Source organism: Leptinotarsa decemlineata, unplaced genomic scaffold, assembly GCF_025532065.1.
Source record: "Leptinotarsa decemlineata unplaced genomic scaffold, Ldec_3_MD MMD2_tig00026282_RagTag_RagTag, whole genome shotgun sequence".
Lineage (NCBI taxonomy): Eukaryota > Metazoa > Arthropoda > Insecta > Coleoptera > Chrysomelidae > Leptinotarsa > Leptinotarsa decemlineata.
In genome coordinates, this window is record NW_027412668.1 from 17,937,464 (window position 1) to 17,955,048 (window position 17,585).

Below are 17,585 nucleotides of genomic sequence, written 5' to 3' on the forward strand. Positions count from 1 at the left end.
GTATCTAGACTGAATTGCTATCCATTTGTGAAAACGAGCTCATTATAGTAAATTTCTATCAGTTTTTTTTCCATAGACAGCAACAGGTAGGTAATTGTGGTTGAAAATCACACGTATCAATGAGCCATATTCAATAACTCGAAAGTTTTGCTAGTAAATGAATTCCAAACTGAATACCAACTGTTTTTGAAATGGACTTTGAAATTTGCGAGAGCTGAGGATTAACGAGGTATTATTTTTTAACGTGTGGTTTCCAGCACTATTGCAGTAATATTTCCTTCAGAAGGATTTTTCTTGGTAGGTAAATCATTTCTGAAATCCTGTCTGAAAAATATGAGAATTAAAATAGTCGAATATCTAGGGAACCAACTTTCCTTTTAACAGTAAACTATTTTCAGAATAATAAGTATTCAATCCATCGCTGTTTCTGAAAACTTTATAAATTCATCTTGTGAAGGGAGTTTTATCTTTTATTTTAACTAATTAAGCTTAAAAGTCATAGTAAATGCTGTGTTAAATGATGATTTTCAATCGAAATTGATAATATTTTCAGTTCGACCTATCAATGTATCATCTCACTGTTACCTAATTTTAGTTTCGTGTTCAGATTACCAATATCCCCGTCATGTCTAGTATCGATATGAAACTTGACATAAAATATATACCCACTAATGAAATATATCGCTAGATATTCATCCCTATTCATACATCAAAAAATAATAAAACATCGAAATTCAACTATACACCAAAAAGACATCAAAATCTAAAACGATAAATAACAGAAACATATTGACATCACCCCATTCCTCAATAATGATATTCAGCTATATGGGAGGGAAGATTCCGCTGGGAGGAGCCCAAACGCACCAATAGGCATACCCGCAGAGGAGAAGTGGAAACCATAACGCCCTCTATTCATAAACGGCTCCAGGAACTTAGTGAATTCTGTCGTCTCTAACGAAACACATGCTCCTGTGATTCGAAGCAACTCGGCACATGGGTTTACTGTCGTGATAAGCGTGAGTTTTACCAAATATCAATAGTGCGGAGTTGAGAAGAGAGTGAAGGAAGACAAAGTAGCAGTCCAAATCATAGACATTTCCGGAAATATTTTGAAAAAGACTCGTAGGTAATATGAATGACTTTCTCATGAGGTGTCGTGTTTAGTGACTCAAGTGGCGTAGTGAATCTTCAAAGTGATTTTCAACTTCAACAAGGTGGGCGAGAAAATGGTCCTGGAATCGGGGGTTCTACCCCCTCCTCTTCATCTTTATGCTGCGGCAGCGGCGGCTCAGCTTGCTCCCCGGCCGCCTTGGGCACCTTTATTGCAATTTCCTACCGCCGCTCAATTGTTGGGAATGCATGGTGCTTTTTCTCCTTTGAACAGGCCTCGGTATCCCCACGGAATTGGTCCTGGAATGCGAGCTCCTCCGGGACCCCCTTCAGAAGACAGCGGCAGCGAAACGCATGGTAAAGGTACGTTAGTTTTAGGGAAATATAGGCTCGTTTCATAGGCGACTAGATTACTTTCGAAACCTGATGCCAATGTTCATACTCTTAAAGGAATAACCTGACAAACTCATTGAGTATCAACCGTTTGAAGAGACTAGTAAAAAAACCACTTCCATCAGAAACGTAAACAGATTCGATAAAAAAGTAGTAAATACTCGCAAGCGATTATTTCATCAATACGATCATTATACAATTGATTTTTGTCTTATCAGAATCCAGAGTAACTATTAAGTAACATATTTACCCTTTCCTCAACTTTGAAGATAGGTACGGCAATATATTTGTTATACCGGAAAAACTTGGGATGGCAAAAAACGCCCAAATCATGAAAATCAGCTTCTAACGTTGCCGAAAGTGGTTTCGAGGTTAGATTTATCGCAAATGATCAGTTTTTGTTCATTTTTCAATATTTACAATCATTTTTTTGAATTCTTCATAAGATCTGAACACTTCTCTGCTAACCAAATGCTTGATCAACAATGGGTTTAGCCATGATTGTTGATAATCCACCAATAGAATATACCTATATACCTATCTACCTACTTATATTACGTTTTCTACAATAGACGGTTATCAAACCAAAAGACAGTTTTACAAAGATCCTTCAAATTACAAATTTCTAAAAATGAATGCTCTGAATTCATGATAGAAATTATGAAGTAAAAGTAACACTCCAATATTTTATATCACTATTAATTCTGAGCATTCAAATTTTTCCTACTTTTTTTAAGTATGCCAATAAAAACAAATTGTTTTTTGCGTATCGCGTTCGACATATCTAACTTTCAAAAGAATGTAGCTAATGATGGCGTTAACGAAGAAGATTATACAATGAGAGAAATTTCAGACTCGTCTAAAGCCGGGAAGGCACTGCGATAGAAGAAATTTTAATAAAAAATTGGAGTACCGATGGGTGAATGGAAAAATTTTTGAAAAACTCCACTAATATCAATTGAGAATTGGAATGAAGAATTGGCGATTCGTATTGGATACTTTTCACTAACCGAGTTTTATTATTATGGCTGAAGAATCATAAAATTAAATTTGAAGTCATGTAACGGTGACCAATAGAATGTGAGGATGGTTAGAAGAGTCGTGTTGTTGATGTTCAGTTCAGGAACTGATCGCGATTCGAATGTTGAAATTCGATATTGGTGAAGTTATAATTAATTAAAATTTTTGTTATTTGTTTAAAATGTGGCGTCCTTGGACAAGTACTAATAGTACTAAGAGTGTGATAACAACGCATACTTTATCCTGTGTAGTGATTCCAATAGCGCTGGTGAACAATGCGAAAAGGAGATACCAGTGAATAAGATTCGGATGAATTTGAATATTGAAACACAGAGAGTATGTTTCAATATATATAAGAATCTTGGTTTGGAGAGAAAAAAAACTGTTACAAGCAACATCAGATTTGATCGAAATTAATTTCTCAACTGTACGTAAAATAGTCAAAAACAAACCTTATGAACGCAAGACGCGATTTGATGTGGGATTACCAAAACCTTCAGATGTTCATCTAATAAAATCATTAAAAAAACAATATACGACTGTTACAAAAGCAATGAGATTCCTACAATTGAAATCATAAGGAAGAAATGTGTGCTGCTGTGACAAAACTCTTCAGAATTGGATAGAGAAACTAGGATTTTGATTTAACAACCATCAAGCAGAAGAATAGTGGAATTGCGTAACAAATACTTAGAACAAATAACTAAATATAGACAAGAACAACGGCAAATTTTCTATTTGGACGAAACTTGGTATGCCGCTCACAACACAGTTACGAAAGGGTGGACTGATGGTTCGATAATGTGTACGCCTAACATGCCTGCAAACAAAGGATCGCCACTATAATCATTGTGCATTGCGGAGGAGAAGTATTTTCAATTATTACTCTGTTATTTAAATCTCTCTCTCTCTCTGCTGCCCATCTTAACACTTGGCTGCACCGCGCTGATGAGGCCAATAGCCAGAAACACGTGTCCAATTAACACTCTTATATAACCACAGCAGGTATTGACAGACGGTCGTTGATGACTTTTTTCATCTGAATTTTGTTTACCTCTAACAATGTGGGTAAGATAATCTGTATACCGGTGAGAAGACAAAATCAATTTGGTCATTAAGTATAGATTCTAAGGATTCCAAATAATTCCGTCGCCAACCCTTGCCTTCATCGTTTGGATTCGGAAACTTGTGGTTGCATTCCAAGGAATGGTTTGAAAATGTCGAATCATTTCAACATACCGTTTCCAGAAATTTCGACCAGAATATTCGATATAAACAGTATTACACTCCCGACACTTTAACTCCAGATTTTTCCATCTTGTCCACTCTATCTTTGGTATTAAAAAGAAGATTAGATAACCTGGCATGTGGTCTGAATGTCACTAATTGTTTTTTTTAAATCGCGCAATTCCTTCTGATCTTTTACCAAAATATGTTAACATTACAAATTTCTTAATTTCTGATTGTTTGATCTGGGGATATATTAGTCTGTGCGTAAATTTGAAGTTTTTTTTTTCAGACTAACTTCTGGATTGTGTTTGCGTTAAAACCATTATTCTGTCCTAACTGTATGATTGTTTTTATTTTCCTACCCAGATTGTTATGACTGTTGGAATGGAAAGTATCACTAGGGATAGTCACGTCTAAGAAATTATTCTGTTTCTTAATCTAGTAAAGAACATAGAAAGTTTTAATTCTCATTTTACATGATTATCGCTTACCATGTAGTAACTAACGGCTTCATCCATCAATTTATTGAACGATTTTTTGTTCTCTTCTCTACAATTTCAATTTCAATTTCATGTGAGTAGTATATTGTGTAGCGTTCCTATGCATAATATCTCATAGAATTCCATTTGATTTGATATGTAGAATTTTTGAAACCTCTGGCGTGAAATGGATCTGCTGAAAACACTTTTCTTTCACCAGAACAAAAATGCTGTCTCTTGACGCAAATTCTTCTAAACATGTAAACATCATCAGGAGATGATGCTAACAATTTCTATATATTCGAAGGCATACAAACACTTGTTTATGAACAGGTCTTCATAATTTCAAGTCCTCCTCTCTTAATATTTCATGTGTCTATTCTCTTCGCGTGTTGAGCACCACTGGACTTTTCTGATCTATGTTATTATGGAAAATGTGAAAATATGAAAATGTGAAAAATGTTCCTTGTAGCGAGCTGGTAGAGTCCGTTTAGTTTGACCAACATATTTTTTATCGTAATACTCACACCTTATTTCGTAAACCCCAGAATTTGCCTTTACGTTGTTTTGTCTTAAGGTTGCCCAACATTCTTTGTAGTGTACGAGTAGTTTCGAAAGCCACTTCCAAATTCGATTTTTCAAATTTCTGAAGCAGTCCGTTCGTATATTTTGGTGCATATGGAAGAACTGTATATTTTTAGTCTTTCTGAAAAGTCGAGTATTGATGCAGGAATTCTTTAAATTTTTTCTTCCTAATTAACTTTTCCATTATGTTCGAAGGATACCTTTTACTTTCAGCTAGCTCCTTGAAAAAGGTATATACATTTTTGTTATGAACATAAGATAGCTCAATTCTGATTTTTATCAAAATCTCTTGGTAATGTGTATATTTTCCAATTATTGAAACACCAAAACTTCAAAATCCTCTGGGACCGTAAGTTATTTTATGAAATGACTATTTTGAATAATACTGTTTACACGTGATTGCTATACTTATCTATCAAATATTGAGTGGAAGAGGTGAATCATTTGTAAAACTTTTGTCGTGTAATTACTTTTTACTTCTTATTAAGCTTAAAATGTATGAGCGTAAATAGAATTGTGTTACTTAGGACTGGAAATACAAATACAATCAATAATCTTTAAAATATTCACAATATATTACTATGAGTAATATGTAGAGGGTTTTGCTATTCCTATAGCTCTCTCAAACAAAAATGGTATTCAGTAAATGTACGGACATATTTATAGTAGTTTGAAATTAGGTATTAGAAAATAATTAATAATATCTATCATAAACTCAACTGTATTTTCCTTTAAATGTCCACTTAAATGAATAATTTTGTTGGTAACGACGCAGAAAAATGTGTTTCAAACAATCTGTAATGTACCCAGGAAAAAATATTTTTTCCTTTACTCGCAGATGATTTGGAAAGCCACCCCCAATAAGCATGTCTATCTTATCTATATAAGTACTACTACAAACGCTATAGACTTGGAAAATATACCTAGGTTTGGAAACAAAATAAATGAATCAAGTGAGTGTTTGTGTGTTTTAACGAAAAGAAAATTGACTAAAAATTGATTATTATCTTGAGAAAAAATATTTCCATTGAACATTTCGAAGTGAGTGGCAAAAAATACATTAGAAATTAGGTACTTATACATACCCAATATGTAAATATTGAAGTACGAAATCGAAATTCAAAAAATGTCTTTTTTTGTTCAAATGAATGGTTGAAATGTAGTGCATTAGAAAAAGGACATGATTATGTATATCTCATTATTCCAGTTTAATAATTGATTCAAGAAAGACCATTACTTGAAATGTGTAAGCATGAAACTTGAATTGTTTGACATCTGACATTTGACATAGAATTTAAGGCATTCATAGTGGTTTTGTTAATACCATAATTGTAGTCGCTTGTGAAACGAAGCCTTTATTTCAAATTTACTCTAAGAATTATAACTGGTCTTAGGTATATAAGTGGCTGTTCAAAAAATTAAGTGAATGTTCAAATTTTACGAGTTATGTACTTTCGATTAGCGATTTTTGAATCTTTTATGTTGGTACACCCGTCTCGTACAAATGTTCACAGTGTAGCATGTTCAGTTTGTTGGTGAGAGGCATAAAAGTTGATTGTTGTGCGTGATCCAGCGATTTTATGCTATCGAAAAAAATTGATTATAGAATTTGAATCAAATATTTTGTGTAAAAAATGAAATTGGGTGCTCAAAAATACTTGAAATGTTAACAGTGGCATACAGTGATTGTACTCTGAGTCAAAAAAATGTAAATTATAAGTGTTAAGAGCTTTTCACATAAGGTACCCTCGACGCCAAAAACCGATGAGGATGTTAAGAAAGAGAAAAAATTGGTATGGTGAATCGTCGAATCACTATTTGCTAGAGAAGTTGCTGAGGATGTCGGTATATACGTCGGTATGCAATTTTTTCAAACATTTTTGGCATGAAGCGTATGGCAGCAAAGTTCGTTCCAAACTAGCTGAATTTTGAGCAAAAAACCGTTGCATGAGCATCGCTCAGAAGTTGTTGAATGACGTCAACGGCGATGCAGATTTGCCTAAAAGGGTCATAACTGGTAATGCATCATGGATATGTGGTTATGAAATCGAAAACAAAGTGCAATCGTACCAATTGAAGAGTCCAGGGGGAGCCAAGACCAAAAAAAGCACGCCGAATTCGATCAAATGTCAAGGTTTTGCTCATTGTTTTCTACGATTACCGTTATGTAGTGTATCAGTAGTTCTTGCCACATGGTCGTACGGTCCATAAGGAGTATTATCTTGAAGTTATGCGCTGCTTGCAAGAAACAATACGAAGAAAATGTTCGGCAATGTGAAAGAACAATTCATGACTGTTGTATCACAATCATGCACCTGCTGACTCGTCATTGCTTGTTCGTATTTTTTTGTCCAAAAACAACACCGTAATCATGATTCAGCCACCGTATTCACCAGATTTAGCCCTTGGGACTTTTTCCTGTTCCCAAGATTGGAGATACCCATGAGAAACGGCGTTTTGCGACGATTGAGAATCGCTGAAAGAGCTCAAGTAGATACATACCATAAAGTGCATAATTTGAGATACGGAACAGTTGTAGACCTATTTAAGAAAAACAATATGTAGTTGGTATTGCCATCTCGTGTTCTTTCAAATAACATCGTCATATTTCGAACAATGCAGGCAAAAGATTGATAACTTATAGATACAAGCCTTTCTCTTGAATTATTTCATCCTTTAGTGATAACCGGATTGGCTGTTCTTGTTCATCTTTCACTGCCTGAACCACTGTGCATGCTGTTTTCGGCGAGGGCATTGTCTTGGGATGTGGGGGTTGAGCAAACCGGCCATCGGATGTCTGCTTCCACGTAGCCCCCCTGGATACGGGAATGACAGAATCACTTGTGCATGGTTGTATTATTCCCTAACTGAATGGCATCCCAACGATGGCTCAATCCTAAGGTGTGTGTATCCGTACCGAGAAGATGAATGACACTGAGCCGATCAGCAATCTCTACGGAACCTTCGAGATACCTCATCGTAGCATCGCCTTGTCTCGGTAATGCGGGGCTCTGCCGTGATCGACCTTCTTCCCTGAGCTACTCGTAGGACTTTTATGGACAGAATAAACTTAAAAATAATTTCTAACGCTGGGTCTATAGAGGATATGGATGTCGAGCTTAGGACTCCAACTGACCTCCCTGTAAACTTAGATTAGGAGCGAGTCTACAGAAAAAATGGATGTCGAGTTTACGACTCCAGCTGACCTCCCTGTGAATTTAATTCAGGAGCGAGTCTACAGAAAAAATGGATGTCGAGTTTACGACTCCAGCTGACCTCCCTGTGAATTTAATTCAGGAGCGAGTCTACAGAGGAGATGATTGTCGACTTTACGACTCCAACTGACCTCCCTGAAAATTCAGTTCAGGAGCGAGAACTTCTCAACTCCCCAATTCCTGATCCAATGACTGAACCTCAAAAATAAGGTTTGGTGGTATACAGCCAGGAAACGACTGAGTCATCTCCTCAAGAGCGAGGTACCTTATAAAACTGCCTTGCACCAAATTCTTGAGCGGCGTACGCAGAGTCTGTCCCAGGTGGAGGAACAAACCCCCCATGAGCAGGTTGGCAAACGTTTGCGCTCAAGTGATGATTCACCAAACCAGAGGCGAAAAAGCCCTGCACGGGTTGCGGTGAAGGGTCGAATAGACCCACTCACTTTGGACCTAACCTAACCTAACCTAACCTAACCTAGTGATAATCGTATGAAAACACGTTTGATATATTTCGAGTTTTTAGCGTTCAATCAAACAGACAAAGAAAGTTAGACGCGGGGGGAATTTGTTACATAACCTTCAGTTTAATTTCTTGTGATATATTTCAATGTATCACAGAGTATATTTTGACTAATGTCTTTGAATTTTCATGTTGCCATTCAATTCACAACCGAAGACACAATAATGACCGTGCTGATGATTATGACAGAAATATCTAGGTATAAAAGTATAAACAAATTAGAAAGTACTGCTCAAAGGATTTCAGATGATCCTCAAATCTGTATTTTTCCAGAAATCAATCAATGGCTTCATATCGTCACATATTCATACGTCCATACGTTGTTATTATGTGTGCAAAGTGGTTATTTTATCTCAACTTGCAATAATAATACAACTATACGGTCACCATTCAAATCATAATAGTAAATGCCTGAGTGTATTTCGAAATTATTGAGTACCTCACGGATTAACATATTAATGTTTCAGCTTTTTTCAACTCCAAACCAGTTGAGCATCTGCAAAATCAAGCCGAGCCGATAATATTTAAAAGTCTCAAGAACGAATGAGCATGTTCATTTTGTTTTTGAGTGTATCTGACCAATTATACATTAAGTATCATAAAACTGGTTATAATTACTTATATCATTAAAGGAAGTTGTTGGAAACTTCAACTTTAATTCCATCATCTTATCGAGAGAAGCCGGAAAAAATGGTTGGCTTGGTGGATATAATTACTCAATTAGGCAAATGATGACCGTTAATTTGTCAAAAGTTATGGTGAAAAGCAGGTGTAGCCCATCAATTGTTTTTTCGCGAAATTCAATGTTCATGCGAATGTAGTATCAAAAAGAGTAAGGCATAAGTTTATTTCAGTTACAAACTGGAAGAACCTTTACTCATTTTTGTAAAGAGTTTTGATTATCGTTATTTTCTTTATTCTTTTTTTTCTGAAGTTTCCTATATTCTTTGTTCGACTGTGAAGAAGAAGAAAGCCAAAAACCTTTCCCGTCAAATACTCGTGATAATGATATACTGTTTACGAATTACGTATTCTCAGAAAGACACGAATTTGATTCTCTCTGACTCACTTTTTTCTCGCCCAACCCGGAAACACTTCAAGAAAAAATGATACATTTTCCAGAAAAGATCAATCTTAAACTTTCAGGCTCAATGCAAAGAAAAAGAGATATATAACAATAAGAGAGCGATTGAGAATAGCGAGACGAGGTACTTTCATTTCGAAAGTAAAACTGAAAAGTAATTTGTTATAGTAAATTTCACATATTTGTTAGAAATAACAGGTATTTCTCAATGTAAATTAACGAATCGGTATATTTTTTACCTGTATGAACTGATCCATTTTAATTTTCATATTTTTCAGATTGTAGAAGGTAAAAAAAAATACCCAAAAAAGGTCGTTACATTTTTTTCAATGTTTTAGCGAGAGATTCGCAATTTTGGTAACTCATCCTCTTTTTTGCACATTCTTTTTGATCATGCTCTAAGTCAGGTCAGGTCAAAGACCTGACCTTCAGGTTTAATTCAATTTATGAAATTTTTCAAATCAATTTTTAATTTTGTATCTGTTCGCACGAGTGGTGAAAAGAATCCCACCTCAACTTAATTTTTATATGTCATTCAAAATTTTTTTTAAGGATAAAACACAAGCACTAGAGGAAAATCCTTAAGGCGCTCTCAGAGCGGTGCCTGTGCGAAAGTGGCGATTCACATAGGATTTGAATCGCTGCAGATTAAGTCCATTTGGAGAACGTTCTCAGGAAGTTTATTTCCTATAAACACAGTTATCAAAAACTGAAGTTCGAGGTGTACTGAGTTGAACCTTTAAACAATGAGCAGCCACAATCCGTCGCGTATTTCTGATATATGGTGGAATCAACTGTGCCAAGTCATTTGAACACTTTCCGTGAAAGTATCTATAGAAGAGAGACAAATCTCCAACCTTTCTTCGATGTTCCAGGCTATCAATTCTAGGTATCAATATAGTGTATCCTTATCAGACAATCACCTGGAGAAATAGTTCCAATACATCAGAGACGGTAAGTATAATGGGAAATTTGAAATTAATAAATTTAACGATTGTCATCTTTTTTAAGATAAAAGACCAATTTCGAATCTCAATTTCTCAAAGCAGATATATTATTACCAAGTTCAGATTCGCACGTTGACAGTTTGAACTTTTGAGAGTTGTCGTTCATTAAGGATGATTTTCTAAACCTTGATAATGTTAACTTGGCGATCAAAATTGATGTTCTGGCGCTCGTGGTTGACGATAATCATATAAACATCATGGTACTCAAACGGAACCACTCTTAACAACTTCAATGAATCATTGAAACATTGAAGCAACCGTTCAGTTCAAGAATGCGTCACAATCCACTCCATCTAAACGAAATGTAAATACATTCCTCCAGGTTGTGCTGTCTGAAATGAGAATCATATTTATCCAATATCATGAAATGGAATTTGACATCCTGAGGCATTCCAGTAAAGTGTGAAATCGATTATTAGATATAATAATACAATTATTTATCAAGTTCCAGCTTCAAAAAAGTACTATACTATAAACGTTGAAGCCTGATAAGATCACAAATTATAGGCTAGGAGAATATTAAACGTTAATAGATAAGTTCTAACAGTGCGCATAAAACAAAGGAGAATTTTCAATGATATTGAACATGGAGGGCCGACCGTTTGGAATGTTTTAATGATTTACTAGCTGGAAGTTACTTACCGGCTAGGCATACACCGAAACCATTTAGATTATCAATGATAGGAAGCCCAATTTCAGTCGGTTCTGAAAAGGTGCATCGTTTTTGAAAGGAAACAAATTTTAATACTTTCGAATATACATTCTACTTAAGTATACCGAATACGAGTATATGTCATGTTACTTCACTTCTTACGGTTGAAAATGAACCTTAAAACTATTCGATCATTTGGGGATATTCTCTTTTTCCTCACTGCATAAAAACCTCAATATGCTCTTCTAAGACCACTCTTGATGGAATCAAATGTGAACACTTTCCCTGAAAGTATCTATAGAAGAGAGACAAATCCTCAACCTTTCTTCAATGCTCCAGACTATCAAGGTTGCAAGTGATGTTCGCGTCTCCAAAGAGGCGGAAGACTCTTTTCTGGATGAAATCCAGCAGCTTCAGAATATGCCTAGGGGCGGAGCTCCATACATGAAAACAATACTCCAAAGAAAGTCTGAGCTGAGCTTTAAAAAGCATTAGAAGTTGCTGAGGTGTGTACAGTTTTCTGGTTCGGAACAGAAGCAGCCTTTGCAGCGACATGATTGTGTCATGACATATTGTTATCCATTTCAACCCTCAACACACTTATCGAAACAGGAAGCGAAATTGTCTGTCCTGACATTATTATATTCGGTTCGGAGACATTTATCTTTTTGGAGAAAACCGATGCCTGAGTTTTTGTGGCCTCACTTCTAGATCCTCATTGAATATGTAATCTCCTGCTGCCGGTGAAGATGTGCAACCGCAGCCGATGTCCTGGAATCCAGATGGAATGACAAGACAAGTGTGCTGTTGTTTTTTCTTCGTTTTTTCCAATAAGACGTTAGTATAAAAATATGGTTCGAAACAATATGGATCCCTGGGAAACACCAGCGTTGATGGTGAAAGTATTCGAGAGATATTCATCGAGGGTCACTTGCAGGAAACGTTTTTTCAGGAAGCAGGAGAGCCGTACACAAAAATGATCCGACAATTCATAGCATCGCAATTTAACTAGCAAACTCTCATGCCATACGTCAAAGGCCTTAGAAATATCAAGCGCAATAGCTCTTGACTCTCTACGGTACTAGATTGAATTTATTCCAAATATGGGTGACATACGATAGAAGGTCGCCTGTTGATCTTGGTTTCCGAATGCCATATTGATGGTCGCTCAAGATGTTAAAGCCTTCCAAATATTTGAGGATATGGTGGTTAACGGTTTCCTCTATGATTTTTGATATCACTGTTAGCAAAGAAAAAAAAAACAGTTTTTCTTAGGATGATTGAGTGCAAGTTCGTTGGTGTATTCATTCAGTAGAATGACAGATTCGAAAGCGCTAGAAGTTGGGTCAACATATCTCGACAAAATATCATAATTTCTTTTTTTGAACATAAGCGTTTTCATCGAAACAATCAGAATTTATTTTTGAAGTCTTCAAAACCAATAGATTTTAAAAAATTTGGAAAGCGTTATGACAAGATTTCAGACTAACGAAAAAATACAAAAATGAATTATTTGAATTCGAAGATAGATTTTCGAAATAGATTTTAAAAAATTTGGAAAGCGTTATCACAAGATTTCAGACTAACGAAAAAATACAAAAATGAATTATTTGAATTCGAATAGATAACATTACTTCGTGAATTGTTTTCAGTCTCAACGTATAATATGGGTTTCACCTGGAAACCATTATACAGTAGCACAGAGAAGTTAACAATAAAAAGGGGCACTCAGAACAGTACTTTATCTATGACACAGAACAGCAAATTATCCTTGTTCTGTGGTCAAAAATTCCAAAACGGTTTGTTTTGTGCTGTATAATTTGTCCTGGCTACAAAACTCCGAATTAACCCTAGTGTTGTAGTGAATGAAATTCATACAAGGTATTCGAAATATATGAGGCCGATTGATTCGCCATGACCATCAAAGTAATCATATTATTAATACCCGTTCGCGAAAATGATCCATACGGACAAAACACATAAAAAACCCTGAACACTGTGATTACTTGAATTCGCGGTTGACTGGTATCAATTTGGAAAATCTGAAATGCCTCATAAAAAGATGAAGAACATCTATGTTATTACTTTAACATCTTTATTACGTTCGCCTGAAGATTTTTTAAACACCCCTACCATCTGAAGTAATTGAAAAAATAGCGATGGCTATTATTATCTGCGAAATGACAGTGCTCTTCTCCAAGCCTGTATCAAAACGTGTTTTGCGATTATAAGCATTTAGCAGAAATAACAGTTTAAGGTGGTACTTTGTAAGCATTAAGGATACCCATTTTTCAACGTTTTGCAATGATCCCGCTGAAACTGAAAATTAGTCGCAATTATGGATTCTCCTCGTGAAGACTGCTACACGAGACCCTCCTAATGTTTAATTTGCATAATTTCATCTCTGGTTAGTCGCAATTTTTCGAACGCTAAAGCGATCACATCAATATAAACAAACAATAATGAGGAACTAATGTTCTGTTTATATACAACAAAATTGAAGGATCTTCCAGTCACAACAAAATTCCGTGAATTTGATAGAATGGGTGTATACAATCAGAATTCGTATGAAACAAAATCAACTTCAGTGTCAAAGTTTCTAGCTCTTTGAAAATTATCTTATTACTGTTTACCTTTTCATTATTATTTGTTGGTAGCAACTTTGAAAAAATTTCATTATTTGTAAGCAAAAACTATTGAGAATTCAAAATAAGATGCCAGCGCCATGGTGGCGAAAGTACATAACACAAAAAGTGTGTGCATATGTGTGTCGATCCCCTATTTCGAAATAATTTGACCATGTTGATTATATTTTACACTTGGTGAAAAATTTAAACTATAGTATAGAAGGAGACTGAAGAAAATCGGCCTCTCTGAAGAGAAATATTCATCAGTGAAAGAAATAACAAAAATTCAATTGAAAAATATTTGATATGTAGGAAAGATGATATAAAATTGAAAGCTATCAATGCAACAATAATATTGTGGATAATATTACGTACTATTCGACAATAGAATCAATGTAATCACAATACATTCATGAAATGATTTATAATTACATCAACTGGATAAAAGTTTTAAGCCCACATAAAATAGTACGACAATACCAATTTACCCCATCATTAAGATTGAGATGAGATTTCATTATTGTCACTATAAAAATTGAATTGGTAATGAGAAACCGAATTATTGACAGAATCACCTAACATCAGTTACAGGTATATTACAAAAATTCCGAAAACTTCTGAAATCTCATCTGGTGAAACAATATTCGACACAACACTTTATAAGTTGGTGCACAACTTCTTCTCTAGATTGTAATCTTCAATAATATAAAAATGTATAGGGACAAATTTAATTTCAATTGCTCGGTAATATTGAAGAATACAATGACGAAGTAGAAGCAAAAGTGCATCAAACGAAACAACAACCTGCCGCTGACCAGAGATCCTTGGTAGCTCAGGCCAAGAAACGTAAAAGAGAAGATGTGAAACAACAAATTGTGACGTAGACAAATAACGAAATCCAAAATGGAGAATCTATAAACAATAATTCTCACAAGGCATAGATATGAGCATTAGAATCGAATCGAAAGTTTCTGTTCAATTTTCGTAACAAATTCTTTAAAATCTGCTTCCTATTTTGAAACAAATTAAATGCTGTGAAAGTTGAGATGAATATTTGAAACATTACCTCAGAGGCATTCCGAAAAATCAATTAATGAATTAAATATAGGCAATCCAACAAAATAAAAAAATTACAGAAATAAATGAATATGAACTAAGAAAAAATCCCGGGAGAAGAGCTATTAATTTATAGAAACAAATTTTCATATTCAAAAAGCAGATGCTTACTATTGAATCCATTTTTGTAAAGTTGAAGAGAAAAACAATTTCAATGTTGATTTTTTTTCATAATAATTATTTATACATCATTCAGAATGGGAGTTTGAAAGGAACCTTCATATCTGTCAGTTACAGTGTACCTGTCTTTGAAAATTCCTATCTGCCCAATACAAATCAAGCTTTGATTCAGTCTCTGGAGATAATACGATATGAGTCAACATCAAGAAGGTATCAATTCATTTTCAAAGAATAATTTGCAAAAAACGCTTCATTAGTGTAATTACACACCATAACATTTAATTATCCCAGCATGATATCTAATTACGATTAGTCTCGAAGTATGAGGTATGAAATTAATATTACTTTAGCAGATTCCAAACATTTGCTTTGAAAGAAATAAACTTTACATCTATTCGTCATTGCGTTGATTTAGCGAATACATATATTACAGTGATGAGTGCTTGATAACCCGATTGATTTGTTGATAATAACCTATAACCAATTTATTAATCAATTTATTAATACTTTTAGAGTTTGAAGAATTTTGCAAAACAAGTTGCAACATTGACAAGGTTGCTGTATTTCAATTCGCAGACCGCTTAGGAATTGTTAACCCTTTACAAATTCCGAAATGATCATTACATGAAAATCAGAAGAAACTTTGGGTAAAGTCTAGTATTGTGACATACTATATAAATATATAGCTGACCCCTTATTAAGACTATATAGACGTGTTGCTATTGATTTGAAAGTAAAATACTATAAATAAAAACGATTTTTCATAAACAGTGTGATAAACTATAATTATTCATTTCCTACCAAAATGTAAGTATTGAGGGTATTTTAAGGTTAGATTGGGTAGAAAGATTAGGTAAGGTTCGGTCTGGTTAGGTTAGGTTAGGTTAGTTATAGTTGTTAGTTAGTTAGTTAGATTGGGTATAAAGGTTAGGTAAGGCTCGGTCTGGTTAGGTTAGGTTAGTTATAGTTGTTAGTTAGTTTGTTAGTTAGTTGGGTAGAAAGATTAGGTGAGGTTCGGTCTGGTTAGGTTAGGTCAGGTTAGGTTAAGTTAGTTAGATTGGGTATAAAGGTTAGGTAAGGCTCGGTCTGGTTAGGTTAGGTTAGTTATAGTTGTTAGTTAGTTTGTTAGTTAGTTGGGTAGAAAGATTAGGTGAGGTTCGGTCTGGTTAGGTTAGGTCAGGTTAGGTTAAGTTAGGTTAGTTATACTATTTATGCTTCGTATAGCTATATCATATAGTGTGTCACAATATTAGACTTTCTCCGAAACTTTTTTCAAAAAGAAGGATATTCCAGACCTATTAATCTTATTTTTCAGCTTTCAATAATGACTTAAAATAACTTGGAACTGACGAGATCTGAAACTGATGGTAGGTATAAAACGCAAGTGTGATTTCATGAAGACCTATCGATCCGAACGTTTTGATAAAACTCTTTCACAATTTTGAATCTTTAGATTTTGAAATTGATAAAGTCAATTCCCGAGTTGCCTGTTTATTGAAAAATAAGTTACCAAACAATAAGTTTGGTATAAACCAATTGCTTCGTCAGCAGTACTTCCCCTGGCCTCTGGTACGTCCAGACGTGTGGCAATCTTAGATTCGCCACTGACGTATATGAAATCGAAAATTGTGAATTTTGCGATTTGCGTAATTCTATATCTGTTAACTGTAGTAATGATACCAAATATGAAAAGTGGATATATTTTCGGAATAAGGATGACCTGGAAATGGTTTCAAACATAGATGTTTTTTCTGATATGCTATAAATGTCACAAGTATAGAGCTTTAGTCTTATTGATACTTCAATGATTTCAACTAGAACCGTCAGCACCGTTTTATATTACATGCACTGAATCCATCACGTAAAAGCAAAGATAAACTTTTCAGAGTATTGAAAGCCAACGGAACGGCACATGATATAATTCTGGGAATATGTGGTGCGACTTTACCATTCCTCCTCGACGAAATAAGAGTAGCAACTTCCGCATTTCACAGTTATATAAGCTATTAGCTAGTCACGTTTTGTTGAATGTTATATGTCGTTCGGTATAGTTAGCACAGATTATTCTATTTATTAGAATAATCTATACTGTAAAAACCTTTTCTTTAGATCTGTGTGCGAGAACGACAAGTGAATATTTTGTGTTTCTGTTTTATCTATCTACTACTGACCTGTCGTGTCGGAATACAGAATAACTTCTTTTCATGATATTTATTTAATTTTCAAAAGCAACAAAACGCGGTTATATACAGCGCATTCCATTCAAAACTTTTGGTACAATGATTTTCAGGAAAAATAAAAAACACATCAACAATAATATACAGGGGGGCACATTTTGACATATTCACATTTGATGTTACTTCCTCTATCGCACCCCCAGAGCATGTCACCAATTTTTTTTCAAATGGATCACCCTATATTGTT

General features: G+C 34.7%; 1 protein-coding gene across 2 annotated transcripts in view; it reads left to right on the forward strand.

The window, feature by feature from the left end:
* The first annotated feature begins 621 nt into the window (after positions 1-621).
* The window catches only part of LOC111509842 (homeobox protein unc-4), a 105,483-nt gene continuing 88,519 nt past the window's right edge, over positions 622-17,585 (forward strand). The window contains exon 1 of one of the 2 annotated variants that reach the window (XM_023165675.2): positions 622-1,476. In XM_023165675.2, coding sequence (XP_023021443.1) covers positions 1,230-1,476 — 247 coding nt within the window. In that variant the 5' untranslated portion in view covers positions 622-1,229. The remainder of the gene's footprint in view (positions 1,477-17,585) is intronic. The other variant, XM_023165676.2, reaches the window with a different exon arrangement.